Source organism: Helicoverpa zea, chromosome 13 (assembly GCF_022581195.2).
Source record: "Helicoverpa zea isolate HzStark_Cry1AcR chromosome 13, ilHelZeax1.1, whole genome shotgun sequence".
NCBI classification, from domain to species: domain Eukaryota; kingdom Metazoa; phylum Arthropoda; class Insecta; order Lepidoptera; family Noctuidae; genus Helicoverpa; species Helicoverpa zea.
The window spans coordinates 3810204-3830773 of record NC_061464.1 but is presented as its reverse complement, the minus strand read 5'-3'; the positions used below and the strand labels follow the sequence as shown (position 1 = coordinate 3830773).

The 20570-nt window shown below is 39.4% G+C and overlaps 1 protein-coding gene across 3 annotated transcripts in view; it reads right to left on the bottom strand.

Annotated features, from left to right (window-relative positions):
• LOC124635640 overlaps nt 1-20570 on the bottom strand; it is a 112395-nt gene that overhangs the window by 32035 nt on the left and 59790 nt on the right. For all 3 annotated transcript variants that reach the window (XM_047171574.1, XM_047171576.1, XM_047171575.1), the window contains exons 2-3: nt 19448-19583; nt 12843-13020 (exon numbers count right to left, since the gene is read on the bottom strand). In XM_047171574.1, the coding sequence (XP_047027530.1) occupies nt 12843-13020; nt 19448-19583 (314 nt within the window). The remainder of the gene's footprint in view (nt 1-12842; nt 13021-19447; nt 19584-20570) is intronic.

Here is a 20570-nt window from a genome sequence, read left to right as displayed (position 1 = left end):
AAAGGCTAGAAAGATGGTGAGACAAACTAAAAATCAAACGAAAGTAAGCAATATAGAACAAACATATCCAATATGTAGACACATAAAGATTTAAACAGAACCTTGCTAACAATATTACGAGATGCTAATAAAATTAACGTACGAACAATAAAAACGTCACGTTGACAATCTCAAACTTGACCACAAATACTGAAAGACATGAATAAACATAATTAACTTGCCTATCTGTTACAGCCTTTTTATCGCCCCACTGATGGGCACAGGCCTCCTCTCACACGAAGAAGGATTGAGCATTAAACACCACGCTTGCTCAATGCGGGTTGGTGATTTCAGACTGTATAGTCCAGGTTTCCTCAAGATGTTTTCTTTCACCTTTTTATCAGCCATTGGTGTCTAAACTATACTTAGAAAGTACATACAAACTTAGACAAGTTGCATTGGTACTTGCCTGACCTGGAATCGAACCCACACACTCATACATGAGAGGTTAGTGCTTTACTCGCTAGGCCACCACGACTTCAATTAACTTATATACTTATTAACAAAATTACTTCCACGAGATTAATGCTCGTATATTGGTCTCGCGTGAAAACAACGCAATGAGGGTTTTCTAAAATGGCGTCCACGAGGTGGCAGCACCGAGTCGTCAGGTCCAGGTAACTGTCAAAGTGCTTATCTTTACTATGAATAGTGAACGATTTTAGTGTTTTTTTTTATTTTATAATTAAAGCACTGCATTATTGTTTTACTATTGCGGTTGAGTAAATAAAAAAACTAAATCATATTGTGTTAACAAATTTTTCAACAAGCTTTTCCTTAGTACCAGTGACTTTTGCACCCTCTCTCTTAGCTCAATTTTTAGTTCGGAAACCTTATTCTGACCGTAGTCCATAATAAAATCAATAACACTTCCAATATAACAGAATTTCAATAAACAATAAGTTCGGCACCTACAATAGGGTATTTTAGTCTAGATGAGAAAAAAATTAAAAGTGTATTACAATGATTGTTTAGAGGAAAAGCAATCGGGAAATGTTAGTTTCACTTCGTAAGGTACCTACATAAATATATTTTTTATTGCAGTTTAAAGTTTTTAGGTTTTTTTATGTCTTTGAACACTACGAAATGTCGCCGCCATGCTAATGACGTCATTACGGTAGTAAACAAAAGTGTCAGTTAAAATTTTCAATACATATCAAAATATGTATTACTGACAGCTGAAGTTTGTTTACTAACGTAATGACGTCATGACCAAAAAACAATCATGGCGTCCGTTGTGTGCCGCGTTTTCGCGAAATACGCGCGAAATTTGAAATTATGATAAAACAATTAATTTATATTCGTACATAACGTGAGAAAAAAAATATTTTTTATTTTTTAGAGATATATTAAGACTAAAGGATTTATTTAAGATAAATTTCAAAAATGCATGTAATACCCTATTCCATACTATTTGACAGCTGTTTGGACCTGACGCATACGAAGCGCCACCTGGCGGCAGAAAAAGTATCGAAAACCCTCATTCATGGTTTTGTTGATAAAATATATGAAGTTGATCGTGACCACGATGCACTTAACGCGTTTATTGAGTTTTGCGTAATCTGTTCTAATATTATACGTAAAGCTGAAGAGTTTGTTTGTTTCAGGAACTACTGGTCCAATTTGAAAAAAACTTTTACTGTTAGATTTATCGAGCAATCCCGTTTATCTCGGAAGGCTATAGGTTATTTTTTATCCGGGTTAATGCAGAGGTTCCCATGGGATGCGAGTGAAACTGCTGGCAGAAGCTAGTTATGAAATATACAATAGATAGCTCTGTAAGTGTACGCTGAAAACGCCGATGTCACAAAACTGAGTTAATATCTAAATCTCTCTTGACAGCCATTGCTTTCTTTACCAGGTATAATGGCCGTCATTTACGGGCTGCTTTGTGAAAGTTTTAGAAAACCCATAAAGCGATTTCGGCCCGATCCGGGAATCGAACCTTGACCTCAGGCACAATAATCACGGTTGCGACCACTAGATCAACGAGGCAGTTTTACCAGGTATAAAATAGATACATCAAGACAGACCGTGAAACATCGCTTTACAATTTCTTCCTGTCCAAATATATATGTATGTTTGTTTTGATCCATAGATATTAGACAACAAAAGCTTAACTCTTGCCAAACATTTAAAATAACAGACATGACATTCAAACATGCAATTGAGTTGCATAAGAAAACATACTACGCCACTTGCAAACAAATAAAATAGCCTATAAAATAACCGTTTGAAACGTCTCGTAGGATATTTTTACCGTCGCGGCGGCGGCGCCCACGTTGTTCGCCCGTATATTTTCATTGTATGCAAAATGCATAAAACTACGCTTCTGTTACGTAATTCAAGGGCGCGTTATCGGCATTCGGCCTTACAGCTCGCGTAACGCTTTACTTGCAAGCCGATAATACGCTACTATTGCTTATTATGTATGAGTATTGCTAGACTTTGCTAGCCGTTTGTCATGTCGGCCACAACCAGTGGAAATGTTGGCTTTTTTGCAATTTTGTTCCGGAATTGCGTATGGACTTAATAATAATCGGTTGGACTGTGTTTTTCTACATCATAGACAAACTTTATAATTCAGATCTATTCATATTTACTACCTATAATCTCCTTTAAAGGATATCATTTTTTAAGCTGCATTTGTTAATTTTAGAACTAAGTTCAAAACGTTAATTTTTAGAACTAATGTTCTAACAATTAACTATTAATTGTTGTAATGAACTAATGTTTAGTTCTAAAAATTAACCTTTTTGACTTTTCCTATGAGCACCTTATACATTCGTATATATTCCGCGATTCTACGATGGTTCTGTGTGTTCTTATATGTGTTTTTTTTTAATATAGAAGTCTGGAACAAAAAAAAAACAAATTCAAGTTCTTGTTCACGATGTTCAATGACTTTCAAAATACCAGTTTACTGCATTTAATAAAAAAAATAACCAGTTTAACATGCGAACTTTGAAGACACGTACATTTCCAGCTTAAGAACAGGATATCACACAAAAATATGTCAGATTAAGCTCATAACGCTATTGGCGCTTGTTGGTATGGTCGCGTGCCATTCATTATTTGTGCAGTCATCGTCATCCAGAGTGATAGCGGCGTCTCTCACGCTCCACTTCTGAGCTCGGTATTCGGCTCTTTTCGTCCGATCCCTGCACGATACCGCCGCATCCATAATTCTATCATTATGGCCGACAACAACACAAGTGAATATGAAGACAGTGACGACTCTGAAGTAAAAAGTTTGAGCGACTTAGTGGGCGCTACTGCTATGTACACCATATCCGGGATTTTGGGTACCTTAACCCTAATCGCGTTCATATACGGTGTGATATCGTGGTGCCTCATCAAGAAGTTCCGTCATTTTAGAAACTACGTGCTTCTTAGTGCTATCGCGGCCGAATGCTTGTATTGGTTTTTGTGGCACGTGTATATGACTATCCAAGTAAACGATATCCTGCCACAAAAAATAAAAATACACATTTATTTCGATCTATTCACGTTCGTTTACTGTGGACTGTGTTACCATCTATGGTTATTGGTGTTGTGCTATATATTTTATGTGGATTTCGTTAAAGTGTTTCGTCTTGATATTCATAGGAGGTACTTGAAATCTAGCCTATTGTCTTGGGGCATGCCTTTTATGTCGTCATTATTTCTAACTTTATATCTTCTTTATAGTGACGATTCGGAACGGACAGTCAGAGTATATACAATTGTCAGTTTTGTATTGATTTTGGCACCTATTGCAATGAATTTAATTATTTACATGTGTGTTCTGTATTCTTTATTTTGTAGTAAAATTTCGAAGAGTACCTCGACTGACAAATGGAGTCGATTCTATATTTCAACATTGATATTTGTACTGAGTAATGTGTCAGTATTGGCAGCAGTAATACGAGTGACAAACGTTGAAAACTGGATAATTTATGTATGTGCAGAAATTTTGGACTGCTTGAACAACATAGCCATTGTTCTATACATAATTGTAATGAAAAGTAATCGGCTGGTATGGGGAGAGTATTTAAGTAAGAGATCAAAACGTACTGAGTTAGAACTTAAATGAAAGCCTAATAAATGCATGATCCCCAAGTAAATACCGACTACAAGCATAATATCTGACCGTTTTAACATTTGTCATATCGAGTCGTGGTTTTAATTGTTTGTGAAATTGAAGATTCTGTCGATTCAGAATACCTTTGTTTCCCTTTTACTCGACAATAACCAAAACAAATGGTGTATGCTTTTGGAAATCTTTTAATTTTTATACCCATGTATGTTAGGATCACGTTTCTTCATAGCACCTTCATAACTAAACTTACATTTTTTCTTGATGCTTAGGTAAGAATTATAAACAGTAATTAAGTATATGTGTTTATTTCATATTGGTGTTAAACTAAATATATTTTAACTTCTATTTTTACACTCGTTCTTATTAAGAGAATATTATGTAATAGTATGTAATAAAAGAAATTTTTATTAATAACCTAAATGTGTAACCACTCCACCTAGTTTTTTTTATATTAAATAATCACATATTCTCACAATAGTTGATATTGCAGGCAACCGGTCTCAGAAACTAGTATTTTTCTTTAAAAATCATGTTTTCGACTAGACTGTATTTTAATTAATGTAGGTAGTCTGTCTGTATCAATCAGAGCATTGTGCAGCCATAACGAACGGACACCACCATCACTTGTGGACAATTTATATACATTGGAACTGAAACACGTTTTTAGTGTGTTTAAAGAGTTATATGTCAGGAACAATGCGCTGGAGTGCGACAAATGCAGCTCAAACAATTGAAAGGAGGTATAGGCAGGTAATAGATGGATATACCTCAAATAAAAGTATTTTTTATGAAATTGAAAAACAGAGCCCAACAGATCATTATTAAGTTAAGTTCAAAAAAGTCAACATTTCCACTGGTTGTGGCCGACGAGACAAACAGCTAGCGAAGTCTAGCAATACTCATACGTAATAAGCAATAGTAGCGTATTATCGGCTTGCAAGTAACGCGTTACGCGAGCTGTAAGGCCGAATGCCGATAACGCGCCCTTGAATTACGTAACAGAAGCGTAGTTTTATGCATTTTGGATGCAATAAAAATATGCGGGCAAACAATATGGGCGCTACCACAACGGTAAACTAGCGAAATTTTAATTAAAACGACGGGTTAAAACAAAACCCCTTTGAAATGCTGTCAAAATCAGTACACGGAATAAAATAATTGATGGCTGACGCTGACGATATTTGCACAGTTTTGTATAATCATCGGCACGAATCTTGAGCGCTGTCCTTTACCTGCGCAGAAGTAAATTATTGGGTCCCTTTTGTGGTATGAAGTGAGGCGCGGGGGCGGGCTAAACCGGTGATTGGCCCGCAGCGCATCGCGTCATAGCCGTCACTCGGGATTGGTTCTTTGCTAATAAATAACTTCTGCGCAGATGAAGGTCAGCGCTCAAGATTCGTGCCGATAACTTTAACATGAACATTCATTAACACTCCAGTTTTGTGGTGATTTATTTATTATTTAAAATGGAAGTAAATGACATATTGCGCCGACCCCAAGTAAAATTGGGAACAGGGCAGGAGAAAGAAGAAGACATAATATTATCTAGTCTTATTGGCAGCGACACAGATAAATGCATATTACCTATTTGCAAACCTGTATTCAGGTGCCCAGAATGCACTGGGTATAACGGGTTGTTAGGTACAATGGTAGAGGTCGTATTCAGTTTGTCAGCTGCAAATAAGATTAATAATAATAATAATAGCCCCGCAGGGCATCTGAGGCGGATGACGGGGAGTAGCGACCCCGCGGGGCTATATATCCGAGTGCTCCAGGGAGAGTATACTGTCCCCCATCTCCGGCTTGCCGGAGTGAAGCCTGACGAGGGATAGGTCTCCCGCCTCTTGGCTTGCCTTCATCAGCCGATCAGAGTGGAGTCGCTAGAGCAAGGTCAGTCCTGCTCGGAGGGTAGGTGCCTCGTGGTAAGTGGCGAGTGGGTCGGTGATGCTGGACCCACAGGGAGCGCGTGATCTGCGTTTAAAGTCCGCCGAGGTATCCTCACCCTTCTCAGCCGCTCATGTCCCTGTTGCCCTCTTGTTGCTTTTCAGTGACTGATTCCCGGGGGCCCAGTAAGTGAGTTGGCGAGTCTCCACCTGCCATTTTAACATGTATTTAATACATTGTCATCGGCAGGTGCCATAGTTCCCGTAGTTTCCCCATTCCTAGTCCATTAGCATCCCATCACAATAGCCCAAGTAGTTTTCATCTATAGTTAGCAATAGTTTAGCACAGAACCGGGGATTGTCCTTGGGTACATTTCTATAGTGTATACAGGGATAATCGTCGGTTTTGTGTCACCATTTCATTAAAGTTGTCTCAAAAGGGCTTCAGCGTGTTGGCTTCGGCCCCACGTTCGCCTTCCAAAAATCCGGGACTCTGTAGTCCCGTGGTCGGTTAGAGATAATAATAATAATAATAAGCCCCGCAGGGCATCTGAGGCGGATGACGGGGAGTAGCGACCCCGCGGGGCTATATATCCGAGTGCTCCAGGGAGAGTATACAGTCCCCCATCTCCGGCTTGCCGGAGTGAAGCATGACGGGGGATAGGTCTCCCGCCTCTTGGCTTGCCTTCATCGGCCGGTCAGAGTGGAGTCGCTAGAGCAGGGTTAACAGCCCACTCGGAGGGTAGGTGCCTCGTGGTAAGTGGCGAGTGGGCCGGTGATGCTGGACCCACAGGGAGCGCGTGATCTGCGTTTAAAGTCCGCCGAGGTATCCTCACCCTTCAGCCGCTCATGTACCTGTTGCCCCCTTGTTGCGTGTATACTACATATACACCTGCCATTTTTACGTGTATTTACTACATTGTTATCGGCAGGTGCCATAGTTCCCGTAGTTTCCCCATTCCTAGTCCACTAGCATCCCATCACAATAGCCCAAGTAGTTTTCATCCATAGTTAGCAATAGTTTAGCACAGAACCGGGGATTGTCCTTGGGTACATTTCTATAGTGTATACAGGGATAATCGTCGGTTTTGTGTCACCATTTCATTAAAGTTGTCTCAAAAGGGCTTCAGCGTGTTGGCTTCGGCCCCACGTTCGCCTCCCAAAAATCCGGGACTCTATAGTCCCGAGGTCTGGTAGAGACATACAAGATAATAATAAAAAATCTTTATTTTTCTCTTCAATTACAATGTTAAAAGTACATTACAATACAAGTTGCATTTCTAAGAGAATGGTGTCTGCTTAAGGTTACCCCTGTGTTACAGATCACCATTAATCCTATTGAATTTTCTACAGTACATTTTGTAAGGAGAGAGGCAAAGAGAAATCTAAAATACATCTATGCTTATTATCGTAATGCTTATACCATAGATAAATTAAAATAACAGAAAATAGGAATACGTTAACAAACATAAGTCACTGCACTTATTTATTGCAAATAAACATTTAAATATATAACACATAACATATAATTATAGCTTTTTCCACTTATGAATACGCGTTATCAATAATAAATACACACATCAAAAGTGTCTAGGGATCAACATATATTTTTGCAATAACTTTTCTCCTGATTGATATTAATTAAAATTTTCTTTAAGGATTCATCAAATAAAGTGTTTTCGTTTGTCACAGTAACGATAAACCAAGTCACCTTTGCACTAATAAAGAAATTTGCCATTTTCCTAATAAAGGGATTTTTGACATTTGAAACACTAACACAAAAGTTCGAAAAAAAAGACTGAAATAACAGTTTTCTTTAAAAGTTTATTGGGTAACTTAAACAATTAATAATCCGTGTTTCTACCGCGAACACTAACAACACAAGAACATCGGTTTGGCATACTCAAAATGAGTTCATCCAAATCACGATGTGGAATGGCCGCCCATGTTCGTTGCAACAACAAAAAAAGGTCTTCTTGCGACTGGATACCCTCCATATTCGGCAGAGCTCTTCTCTGTAGCATATCCCATGCATGCTCAATCGGGTTCAAGTCTGGCGACTGAGCAGGCCAGGGCAGGACATTGATGTTAGCTGCCGCGAGAGTCTGTCTTACAACTCTTGCGGTGTGCGGTCGTGCATTATCATGCATTAACTGAAATAAGGGACCGATTTGCACTTGTAGAGGAACGATGACGTCTGATACAATCGTCTCAGCATAAATTTGAGCGTTGAGGTTGCTTCTGATCCAAATCAACTCAGTTCTTCCGCCGATCCAAATACCCGCCCATACCATGATGGTTCCACCACTATAAGGATGGACTTCCTGGCAGGATTTTAATCGCTGTTGGCGTCCAGGGGTTCTCCAGTGTCGTATACGTCTTGTATCCGGTCTCATACCAAAACGAGACTCATCAGAAAAGCACACGAAACGCCATTGTTCTTCTGCCCAATTTCTGTGTTCAAGAGCCCATTGATATCGAATCCTACGATTGTGCATTGCTATAGGTGGTACCCGTAGCGGTCTTCGGGAATGAAGGTTCACTTCATGCAAGCGGTTTCTGACTGTTTGGTCGCTAATTAAGTTCCCTGAAGAGTGATGAAGCCTCACGGCTAACATCATGGCGGTTATTGTTGGAGCTCTTCGAGTTAAGATTTGAATGTATCGGTCTTGTCTCCGTGTGGTGCAGCGATACCGTCCTCCATGGCGCTCAGCTACGGTACCAGTGCTTCGGTAACGTGTCCAAAGTCGACTGATAACACTCTGACTTGTATTCAGAGCTAAAGCCACAGTACGTTGCCGGGAACCAGCTTCTATCATTCCCACGGCTCTGAGCATTTCTTCCCTGCTTAAATGACGTCGCCGCTCCATAATAACGTTGGTTTTAATCAGTAGTAGGGAAACAGTAGCACTAATAATGTCTTCAATGCGTTGTATGTGTTTATAGGGAAAATATTGACAGCTGATTTTCATCTTTTACTCGAATTTGATTCACAGTTCCTGATTCAAATTATGAAATGCACCAAAAAGGATCCATATAAATTTATAAAATCATAAATTTATTACAAAGCCACATCTCAATCTCAAGAAATCCGCATAAAAATGCTTGATCCCTAGACACTTTTGATGTGGTAATAATAACACAAAATTAACTTAATATTAAGAGCCACTTTTCCGTGGGTAGGTACAATTACATTCACAATTATGCACATAGTACATACGATGGCGAACTTCTAATTAATAGTAACTTAAAAGTGTAGTCATTTTGAGATCAAATGTAGTTTAATTACTAATCAAGACTTAAAATATAATTTATTTAGGATATAAAATTTGTGGTAGGGCAGATGAATTAATCCTAGAAAGTTTTTTAGTTAACAAAGTACTTTTATTTTTTCTAAATTTAATGTAGTAGGTAGTTATAGTTCGGCCATTCAGAGAATGCGTTCCTGACACGTCGCGATTGAACTGACGACGTAATAACATTCATTGATTATTGATATAATAATGTTGTTTTAATGCTCCTCAATTGTTAAAACGGTAAACAACCAGCAAAAATATTTTTATCGTAACTGCAACGCCATTGCAAAGTTACGTCGTCAGTTCAATCGCGACGTGTCAGGAACGCATTCTCTGAATGGCCGAACTATAGTAGTGGTGTATTTAATAATTCTAATTTTTGTTTCATATTTTAGTTTCATATTATTAGTTATTTTTGTTTCATATTTTAGGTAATATCATCAATTTTATTTTATTTTATTTATTTTTTTATTTTATATCTAATTTATGTTTTGCATTTAGTTATCAATATGTATAAATTGTTCCTTAACAGTACCTAACCATTTTCGTTTTCCTGTGAGCACCTCCCCGTTCACGATATTCAATGACTTTCAAAAAACCAGTTTACTGCATCTGTTTAAAAAATAACCAGTTTAACATGCGAAGTTTGAAGACACGTATATTTCCAGCTTAAAACAGGATATAACAAAGTACGATGCCAGATTAAGTTCATAACGCTTTTGGCGCTTCTTGGGAAGGGTGGGGTATTCGCGCAGTCGTCATCATCCTGTGTGATGGCGACGTCTCTCGCGCTCCACTTCTGAGCTCAATATTCAGCTCCTCTCGTTCGATCATTGCACGATACCGTCGCGCAACGTAGTCTAACTAAAGGCCAGCGACTCATCGACTGAAGATCCATAGTTCTGTCACCATGGCCGGCAACAACACAAGTGAATATGAAAACAGTGACGGCCGAAAAGTAAAATTTTTCAGTGACTTAGTGGGCAATACTGCCATGTACGCCATAGGTGGGATTTTGGGTACCTTAACCCTCATTGCGTTCATATACGGTGTGATATCGTGGTGCCTCATCAAGAAGTTCCGACATTTTAGAAACTACGTGCTTCTTAGTGCTATCGCGGCGAATGGTTTATATTATTTTTTGTGTTACGTGCTTATGGCCTTGGCCGTAAACGGTCTTCTGTCTGGAAATGTACTATTAGACACTATCCCTACATCTGTGGTCGTTTACTTTGGACTGTGTTACCATCATTGGTTATTGGTGTTATGCTATATATTTTATGTGGATTTCGTAAAAGTGTTTCGTCTTGATATTCCTAGAAGGTACCTAAAATCTAGCCTATTTTCTTGGGCTTTGCCTTTTATAGTTATGTTGTTATTATTTGTAATTAAATATCTTATTCATAATGACAATTCTGTATGGTCAACCAGTGAATTTACAATCGTCAGTAATGTGTTCTTATTGGCACCTGTTGCGTTGAATTTCATTATTTACCTGTATGTTTTGTATTCCTTATTTTGTAGTAAAATGTGGAAGAGTACCTCGACTAATAAATGGAGTCGATTCTATATTGCAACATTGATATTTGTTCTTAGTAATTTGTCTGTATTTCCAGCAGTAAGACTAGTGATAGACGTTGAAAACTTGATAATTGATGTGTATGAAGAAATTTTGCAGTACTTGAACATCATTGCTATTAATCTATACATAATTGTCATGAAAAGTAATCGGCTGGTATGGGGAGAGTATTTAAGTAAGAGATCAAAACGTACTGAGTAAGAACTTAAATGAAAGTCTATTAATAGACACATGATCCTCGGCAAAATACTGACTACAAACATAATGTTTTAACCGTTTTAACATTTGTCATAAGTCGTGCTTTTATTGTTTTTAAAATTGACGACTCTGTCGATTCAGAATGCTTTGTTTCCCTTTTACTCGACCAAAACCAAAAGAAATGGTGTATGATTTGTAAGTTTACATACCGATGTATGTTAGGATTATGTTTCTTCATGAATCTTCATAGCTGGACATAGATTTTAATTACTTGCTGCTTGGGTAAGAGTTATAAATAGTAATTAAGAATATGTGTCTAATTCATGTTGGTGTTAAATTAAATATGTTTTAGCTTCTATTTTTAGATTCGTAATTATTAAGAGAATATTTGTATATAATAAAAAGTTAATTAAATAAATAAGAACCTTCGTGTAAGATTTTTTATAATAGATAATCAATCGAACATATGTCGATAATGCAGGCAACCGGTCTCAGGAACTAGTGTTTTTTTCTTAAAAAATAGACGTCATCATATTTTTCATTAGAGTCTGTATTTTAGTTAATTTACATTTGTCTAGTGTGTCAAGCAGCGCGCAGCCATGACGAACAGACGCCACCATACATAATATTGGGACTGAAACTGGTTTCAACATCTCCCGAGCCTTTTTCCCAACTATGTTGGCGTCGGCTTCCAGTCTAACCGGATGCAGCTGAGTACCAGTGTTTTACAAGGAGCGACTGCCTATCTGACCTCCTCAAATCAGTTTCCCGGGCAACCCAATACTCCTTGGTTAGACTGGAGTCAGACTCACTGGCTTCTGACTACCCGCAACGACTGTCAAGGATGTTCAATGACAGCAAAAAAGTCATTGAATATCGTGAACAAAAAGTTGAACTAGGAAAAAAAAACGGTAAATGTTAAAGAACAATCTTATTTGCACATGGCAAACTGAAAACGACCTACGCCAATGTGACAATAGAGATGATACTTTTTTATCTTTTGAGCGAGAATTATTAAAAAAGTTTCTAATCGCAATCTGCACCTGGAAGCAAGCAACCAGATTCTACCGCAACAGGTTGCTCGTTGTAGGTACCTAGTGCGCAATTGCAGAATTGCAAATTATTGACCCACAGCCTCTGCGTAGATACTTGTGAACACCGCAAAATTTTGATACAACAAAATTATGCGTCGAAATAATATACATTTATCTGCATCGCTGCCAACTCCTTTTGGCTAGCATATAGGCTACTAGAAGTAGATATCTCAGTAGAAAACCAGTCGGACGAAATAAATTACCAAAAAAAATGGAGTGTTATGTTTTTTTTAAGCTTTGCAAGTAACGTCAGCTTCAGCCATCAATTGTTTTATATTATTCTGTGTCCTAACTTTGACAGCATTCCAGAGGGCTATTGTTTTGAGATGTCAGCAACCCCAGCGGGGCCTAATAGGGCCAAGGCCTGCCGGGGCTGCGGGTTGTTCGAAAGAGATACCGCGGCCCTAGCACATAAAAAGGCCTACGACGGAACACGACGGTTTTTAGTCAGTAAGAGTCTGACACTCCCTCACCGCTGCTAACCCACAGCGGGAGGGGTCATTTGATGATTTTTGACGTCGTTAAAAAAAAAGAGGGCTATTGTTTTAACGCGTTTTAATTAAACTTTCGTTTCACAATTAATTTTTGCAGTTTTTTTTTTTCGTTTTGTTCGAAGCATGCTTCATACACACTAACTTCTAAAATGTTAATGAGAATAGCACATGTACTTACTTCAGTGTCATATTCTCTCCACGGTGAGATCTGTCTCTCGGTCTCTCTGGAGGAAACGAAGAGAACCACCTTCTCCGGCCGCAGTGCCCTGAGGAACCGCACCAGCGTTGCCCCCACCACAGCCACATCTTCAGGACAAGCCCCCACCAAGCTTCTTATTATTGACTTCGATTCTGTCCTGCGAAATACGAAACTATGTTTAGGAAACTCTTTTGTGGTAGAGAAAATGGCGGGAAATGAGCTGACAAGTTTCTTGGGAAGTATGACCTGTGGTATAGGGTCCCATACTACTTGAAAGTGAAAACTCTCCTTATGTTTTTTGGATAAAAGTGTTCGAAAATTAACATCTGCAATTATTTTTTAATAAGTAAGTATTTGGTTTTAAAATCTCTGGATTCAAATTATTTTTTTTCGTGATTGGGACAATTACCTGCGTGACAAGAAGTTCCCATTAGGTAGTACAAAATGCTTTCACACAGTTTTGTCAGTCTAGAAAGTCTAGATCCTCAGAGTTCTATCGCAAAGGCCTAAATGACCTCCCTATTAGATGGCAGCAATGTATAGATAATTAGATACCTAATAAATGAAATTATTTTGAGTGATTAAGTTTGTTAAGAAAAAAAAAACAATTTAGATTTTCAGTAGGGTTTTCTCAAACTTTCACATTTATAAGTAGGACTAGTAGGATATTAGTAGGATTATATTAGTAACTCGTACTGGTAACTGGGTTGACGAGGTCAGATAGGCAGTCGCTTCTTGTAAAGCACTGGTACTCAGCTGAATCCGGTTAGACAGGAAGCCGACCTCAACATAGTTGGGAAAAAGGCTCGGAGGATGATAATATAAGTAACTCGTACATAAGTCGGCGTATTCATTCCTACTTGTACAGGTTGTTGTCAATGACTTGACAATGCAGCGGGACAATATACTGACACCTGTCGAGTTGCACTAAAGTTGTGATTCGCGGCGTGTCACGCTTTACTGAGCAGACTTGTAAATACAGCTATTCGTTAATATATATGTCGGAGCACCAGAAGTGGTTAGAATCTTTTGATACACTTGCATCTTGTCAGGATATGAAATAATACCACAGTAGTCGTTCACATCGTCTATTATCGTTCAGTACTTCAATAATCACATTGGTTACAATAAATCGGATACATTTCCAAGATCACATAGCCTGAACTTGGTTTCTCTTCGAGTTTCCATTTAAGATTATTTCAATTGACGTTGGCACCTCACGTCACCATGACGACCACAAACAAGGAACCAGCCAGCAATATTGGGCAGCGCCTGTGGGCCGCGCCGACACGGCCATCCTGCGCTTTACACGTCCTCGTGTAAGTAGCACTGTAACAGAAATAATACCAAGGAACATCTTTTCGTTCGGCCACACCTGACCATTTCATCAAGCTCAGCTATTGTGAAACTTTGTTAAAACATTTGTTAAGACTAGGATGCTCCCTTAACCAGGGACATTTCATTAATAGGGGGTTCCCTCAACCAGGTTCCCTTAACCAGGGTTCCCTTCACTAGGGACTTCTCTTTACCAGAGGCTTCCCTGAAACAGGGGCTTCCCTTAAACCAGGGGCTTCTCTAAACAGAGGCTTCTCTTAACCAGAGGCTTCCCTTAACCAGGGGCATCTCTTAACCAGAGGCTTCTCTTAACCAGAGGCTTCCCTTAACCAGGGGCATCTCTTAACCAGAGGCTTCCCTTAACCAGGGGCTGCCCTTAACCAGGGGTTTCTCTTAACCAGAGACTTCTCCTAACTGGAGGCTTCCCTTAACCAGGGGCTTCCCTTAACCAGGGGATACTTCCTTTAATCTCTTTTTTATTATCGTAGCCACTTAACCAGCGACACGATTTTGGTCACTTAACCAGTAACCATTATTACGCAATCCCAATGAATCTAAGTAATGTGGGAAAGCCAAGAAAGTACCGAGCACTCTTTACAGACTGTTACTGCATGAGCTACGGCTACAACATAGAATGATACCAATTGTAGTAGGACTAGACTACTTTCATTGATTCTTTTTTTTTACTCAATAGCTTAACGAAGTCGACACAGTAACTATCAACAATTCAACTAAAACTAAATGGTCACTATCGGTATCATTAACTTCAACTTCATCTGATTAATGATCAAGCTCATCACGTCGAAACGTAACGTTTAGCAAACGTACAACTGAATCTCAATAGACTGCTAATTTAATCGATATACGTCAAACGACATTTTTTAAATACACTACTGCTTCATGTTGTTACGCGACGTTCATACTACATTAACAGATCACCTGATTAAATAGCATAGGAAAAACTCGTAAAGCGTCGAATCGACAGTTCACGGTTGGTTCGCCTTTACCACCGCAGTATCGCACGGTATCCTGGCTTGCAACAGCGCGTGTCAGCAACCGCAGTAGCGAGCCATCAGCTCACACGGCGTTAGCGTACGTAGTTGATCACCTTCTTTTCTTCAGCCTCGGCCATCACCACCTGTAGTGATAAGACAACATGCGCATCGGTAACCAACATTAGACGGCAGACTTACCATCCGTTATTGTAAGAGATGAGAGAGAGCTTAAATTAACTTAACTAGACCCAGCCCAGTCCTAGCCCTCTCTCAATAAGTTTGGATTGACTTTCATTCTAACTAAATGTAGCTGGGCATATGTGACTTATAGGGAGCGATTTCTCAACACAACCAATCACACTTCGGTAAGGCTAGTTATCAGGCTTTGTGGCTTCTGCTCTTATTAGTAGTCAGACTTTCAACACGTTAATTACAGAAACCGTCACAACTACAGCTGTCATTTAATTCACATCAAACCTTCTACTCAGGATTTCCACTGTCGGCGTGTCCCCTGAATGTGCCAACAGCCTATTCCGGCTTTGTAGGGTACACGATCACAACCACAGTGACATTACACCAACTGTACCACAGATTTTACTCAGGTCTCTTTCCGGTCACCCTTATGCCATCACACAGGCTTTACATGGGTCTATTCCGAATCAACCCGTATCCATCGTAGGTACATCTGAACACGATGAAATTACTAAATGGTTATTCGAGTAGGCTAGTCCAGTAGGTAGTACAGTCTACCAGCAAATATAAAGTCTGACGCACATTATAACGCTGAACAACTCAATGCAAGTAAATAGAGCAAGTGTGGAGTCAAGCCCAGTGTGGAGTCGTTCCGTTCACGCTGGGCAGGTGGACGTAGCACTGAACGAAACGTGCCGCATTGTAACTGGCTGCCTCAAGCCGACCCCGTTAAAAATGCTGCACCCACTGGCCGGCATTGCCCCACCAGATGTTCGCAGAAGCGTAGCTTCTGGCATCGAGAGAGCCAAACTCGAAACAGACCAACGACACCCCATGCACTATTACACCCCCGTGCCACAACGGCTTAAAAGCCGCAAGGGTTTCTACAAAACCGTTGCTCCTGTCGATGGTGAGGCCTCTCGAGCCAGACGGGATCTTTGGCGTCTGGGATCTCCCCGTTTGTCCCGCTCTTGGAAAGGCTCCCTCCTGGACACGATCTCCCGAGAAGAATCTGGCAGTCTTTAAACAGACTCCGAACACAGGTCGGCCGGAGCAAAGATAATCGATCCAGGTGGAGCTTCGCGGGCGGAGCGGACCTTGGGTGCGAGTGCGGGGCTGCAGTGCAGACGATGTCCCAGCTTATCGCATGTCCACTGTGCCCTGAAACTTGCTCGCGGGTGGACTTAATGAGCGCATCCGGCCGTGCTGTCGCTGTGGCGGCATATTGGGCTGACATAGTGTAGTCTCAATATATGACATGTCATCGACACGAAAGAAGAAGAAGAATAGAGCAAGCAAATAAGTAAGCGATAAATAACAACAGCATGCTATTTTGAAGCTGTTACCTGTTGAAGCTATTTTCCAAGGTAGGTAATTAATTACCACGGCTATGCAATAAGAAAGCCAACATGTGATTGATATTATTCCTATTTACTAGCTAAGATGTCCTCCTAGCCGATTATCGGCTACGGCGACTGTTCTCATGTTGGCTAATCTCCTCAAGATTACACAAAGCAATTTCGGCCTGACCCGGGAATCGAACCCGAGACCTCGTGCTGAGCAGCCGTGCTTGTGACAGCTAGACCAACGAGGCTAGCTATAGTCTTGCAACAACACTGTCGTTATTGTATAGGGTAATAGTATCACCTGAACAGTGAGACACTACATACAATGTCCTGCCTGCGGCAAAACTACCGTGTACGAATTGGAAGTCATTGAAAGCAATGAATGAGGTGCATCAAGGATGCAACGTCCACCATGCAAGATCCATCAAGCAATATGACGACGCAGCCGGGGATCAAACCCGAGTCCTTAGACATCACTACTAAGCCAACGAGATAGTCGACAATTATCAACGTTACGGACGTACGACTTTATAAAAGACGTAAAACAAAATTGGATTGATCTCACCAGGTTCATCATTCATGTTGCTCTTAGTATCTCTGTACGTAACAACATCGCGTATCGTGTTTGTTCACGCTAGAAGACAGCGCGCGGTAGAAGTCATGCGTTGCGCTCGCGGACACCACAGCAACTAGCAGAGACTCCTTCCACTCAGCAACTAGCAGAGACTCCTTCCACTCGAAGCAGGAGAGGCTCACGGGATTATGACATGGAAAAGAAATCGGAAATCGGTTAATTTTATCACAACATAATGATAACAACTCTGATATTGTCACCATAGCAACCAATCTTGTTTTAGTAACCATGGTAACCATGTCCTGTTATTTTCTGTTGAAACTGTGAAAATATCCACTATTTCGTTTCCCCAACAATGCAATTTATGAAACATCGATGTGCGATGCTATTCTTTTAGCTCTTCGAGCACTCAATGCCATAAAACTCATTCCTTCAACGGAACAAATCATTCAAATTCTTGCAACAATTGTTAAGATTAGGGTATCATTTTAGGATTGATTCTGATTATTAGCATTCTAGCATTATCGAAGGCACATCCCGGTGTTTCTTCCTCCAACCTTAGAATTAGCCTGTTCTACGACGTAATACATTCCAGGTGTAATGTTCCTTTTACACACAATCACAAGAAACGTGTAAACCAGAGGAATATCATCTCGCTTGCTACGCCGAACATCTTCACTTCATTTTCACCATTAATCTTGCTCTCAAAAGCTCTCAACACCGTCCATAACGAATACTTGGTCAGAACGCTCTCGCAACAAATAAACTTCGTAATGCGTGTGGACAGTTCATATCATTGAACTCAGACGGTTCCACCTGGAGGACTGTAACCAGGGCCTTCAGAATTCGATCACTTAATTTTAACAAACAAAGGAACGGCGGTTGTCAGTTTCCTTCTCGCAATTTCTTTCAACATGATATTCCGTATTGCATGACGATTCCATGGACAATCTTTTCTAAATCAATCCGCTTCGGTCGTCACACACTTCATTCAATGCTGCACTCCATCAGTAGTATTTGCGTTCAGAGTTCCGTAACCATATCGATATCTTATAACGTGTTCTCATTAGCGACTGCATCTGCAGTACGAGTATTCGTCTTTTAGCGCAGCATCAACACCAGGAAGCCAATATGCGAACAAGGCAGCAATCAGTGGGCAAGGTCATCCATCCCACTTCTGATGTCGGAGCACCAGAAGTGGTTAGAATCTTTTGATACACTTGCATCTTGTCAGGATATGAAATAATACCACAGTAGTCGTTCACATCGTCTATTATCGTTCAGTACTTCAATAATCACATTGGTTACAATAAATCGGATACATTTCCAAGATCACATAGCCTGAACTTGGTTTCTCTTCGAGTTTCCATTTAAGATTATTTCAATTGACGTTGGCACCTCACATCACCATGACGACCACAAACAAGGAACCAGCCAGCAATATTGGGCAGCGCCTGTGGGCCGCGCCGACATATATATTGTTTCTTAAACTTCTCTTGAAATAATAAATGAATTTAAATCTAGTATTTTTTCAGTGCAAGACAAACATAATGGCGTCAGTCGCAGCTACTGATAAAAGTGTAATGCTTGGAAAAAAGTCATGTTCGAAGTTCAGCAAGACTTTGAATGTATTTTTTAAGAGTTTTTTTTTTATATTAAATTATTTATTTATTATATTTGATTTCAAATTTGAAGTATTTACATAATATTTACATTAATTTCAAAAATTAAAAATAAACTTATATATACAACTTAAAACTAATACATTGCATCAAAAAATTGCTCCTCATCGCTGTCACTGGGTAATGTACCCAGAAGGCTGGCCGCATTGCCACGTTGAATGGCAATGCTCAACCTCTGTGCGAAATAAAAGCCTTTTTTAAGAGTTCATATAACTTCAACAACTGCAGAACTCCAGAAAGGGCTCTGCAGTTTTCAAAAGTTACCTACTGCAACCGGCCTTGAAAAAGAAGAATGAGTGGATTTTAGTAATTAAGTCTGGGCTACGGGATCTCTCGAAAGAGATACCAGGGAAAAGAACACAAAAGGGGTCCAGAACAAACTTTGTCTTTTAACCGACGAAGACAATATTTACCTATAGATTTCCTATTGAAAAATAATTGGAGGTATTGTAATATTTACCTGTATAACTCGCTCTGTCCCGACGTATAAGTTAGGCCGGTGCACCTCGTGGCGTGCGTGGGCAATACATCTCGTGCCATGTAGTCTTCTATCCATTGTATGGCGCGCCCTGACCCGTTGTAATCGCAGTATACCACTGGAGGACAAAGAAAATGTATTTATTAGTATACGTAGTAAAAAGGTGAGGGAAAACGTCTCGAGGAAACTTAGGGTTGCTACACACACCCATCGCAACATTCTCATCTCTGCTGCATGCATTCTTTTCTCATCCTTCTTATTCAATGCCCAACACTCTGGACCATACAGGATGACAGGTATTGTAAAATAAATAAATGAATAAAGACGTGACAGCAAACGCTTGTATATGCCGTATTATATGCCATGCTACTCTAGTCCTTATATGGCCTACATTAAAAATAAAATATTTGTATACTCAAACATTATGTTTAATGTGATAAGTAAACTCAAAAGCATGAATAAACCATTTGCAGTAAAATAAAAGTCTAGAAAGACGCTTTTTATTAACATAATCTTATTATTCCGTTGTCCTCGTCAAAAGAAAATAAGAAGTAGGAGACATTGAATAAGTAAAAATAAAATAATATAACGTGTTTACTGAGTATACAAAATTATCCTAGAGCTTTGCCTAAAAACCTTCATAAGCTTCTTTCAAAGCTTTGTAGAAGTTACTTTAAATAAATAAAAAAAAATATTTCAGAAACTCACAACTCTCGACGATAGGGATGTATTAAATTAATCTTTTCTTAAATAACATAGATTTTTCAAATTAGACGTTTCAAATTAAATTTAGCCAGTCGCAATAAATTACATCGTGCGACAATTAATAACTTTTGCAATAACGCAAAACGTACCGAATTGTTTAAGGAGCGGCTCTATTTCATTACAAACAATTACACAGTAACCGTACCTTTGACGCCTTAGCTTTAGTATTATTAAGAAACTAATTGAATTTTGCTGAATCGCTATCTAATTTTTACATACCTATTATCGATCTATTACGTTTATTTTCTTAAGAATATTAGACGTAATTCATAATTGTAATATCAATTAATTGTAATATCGATACAGTAATTGTCTCTCTCAAGTACCGAAGGAATATACT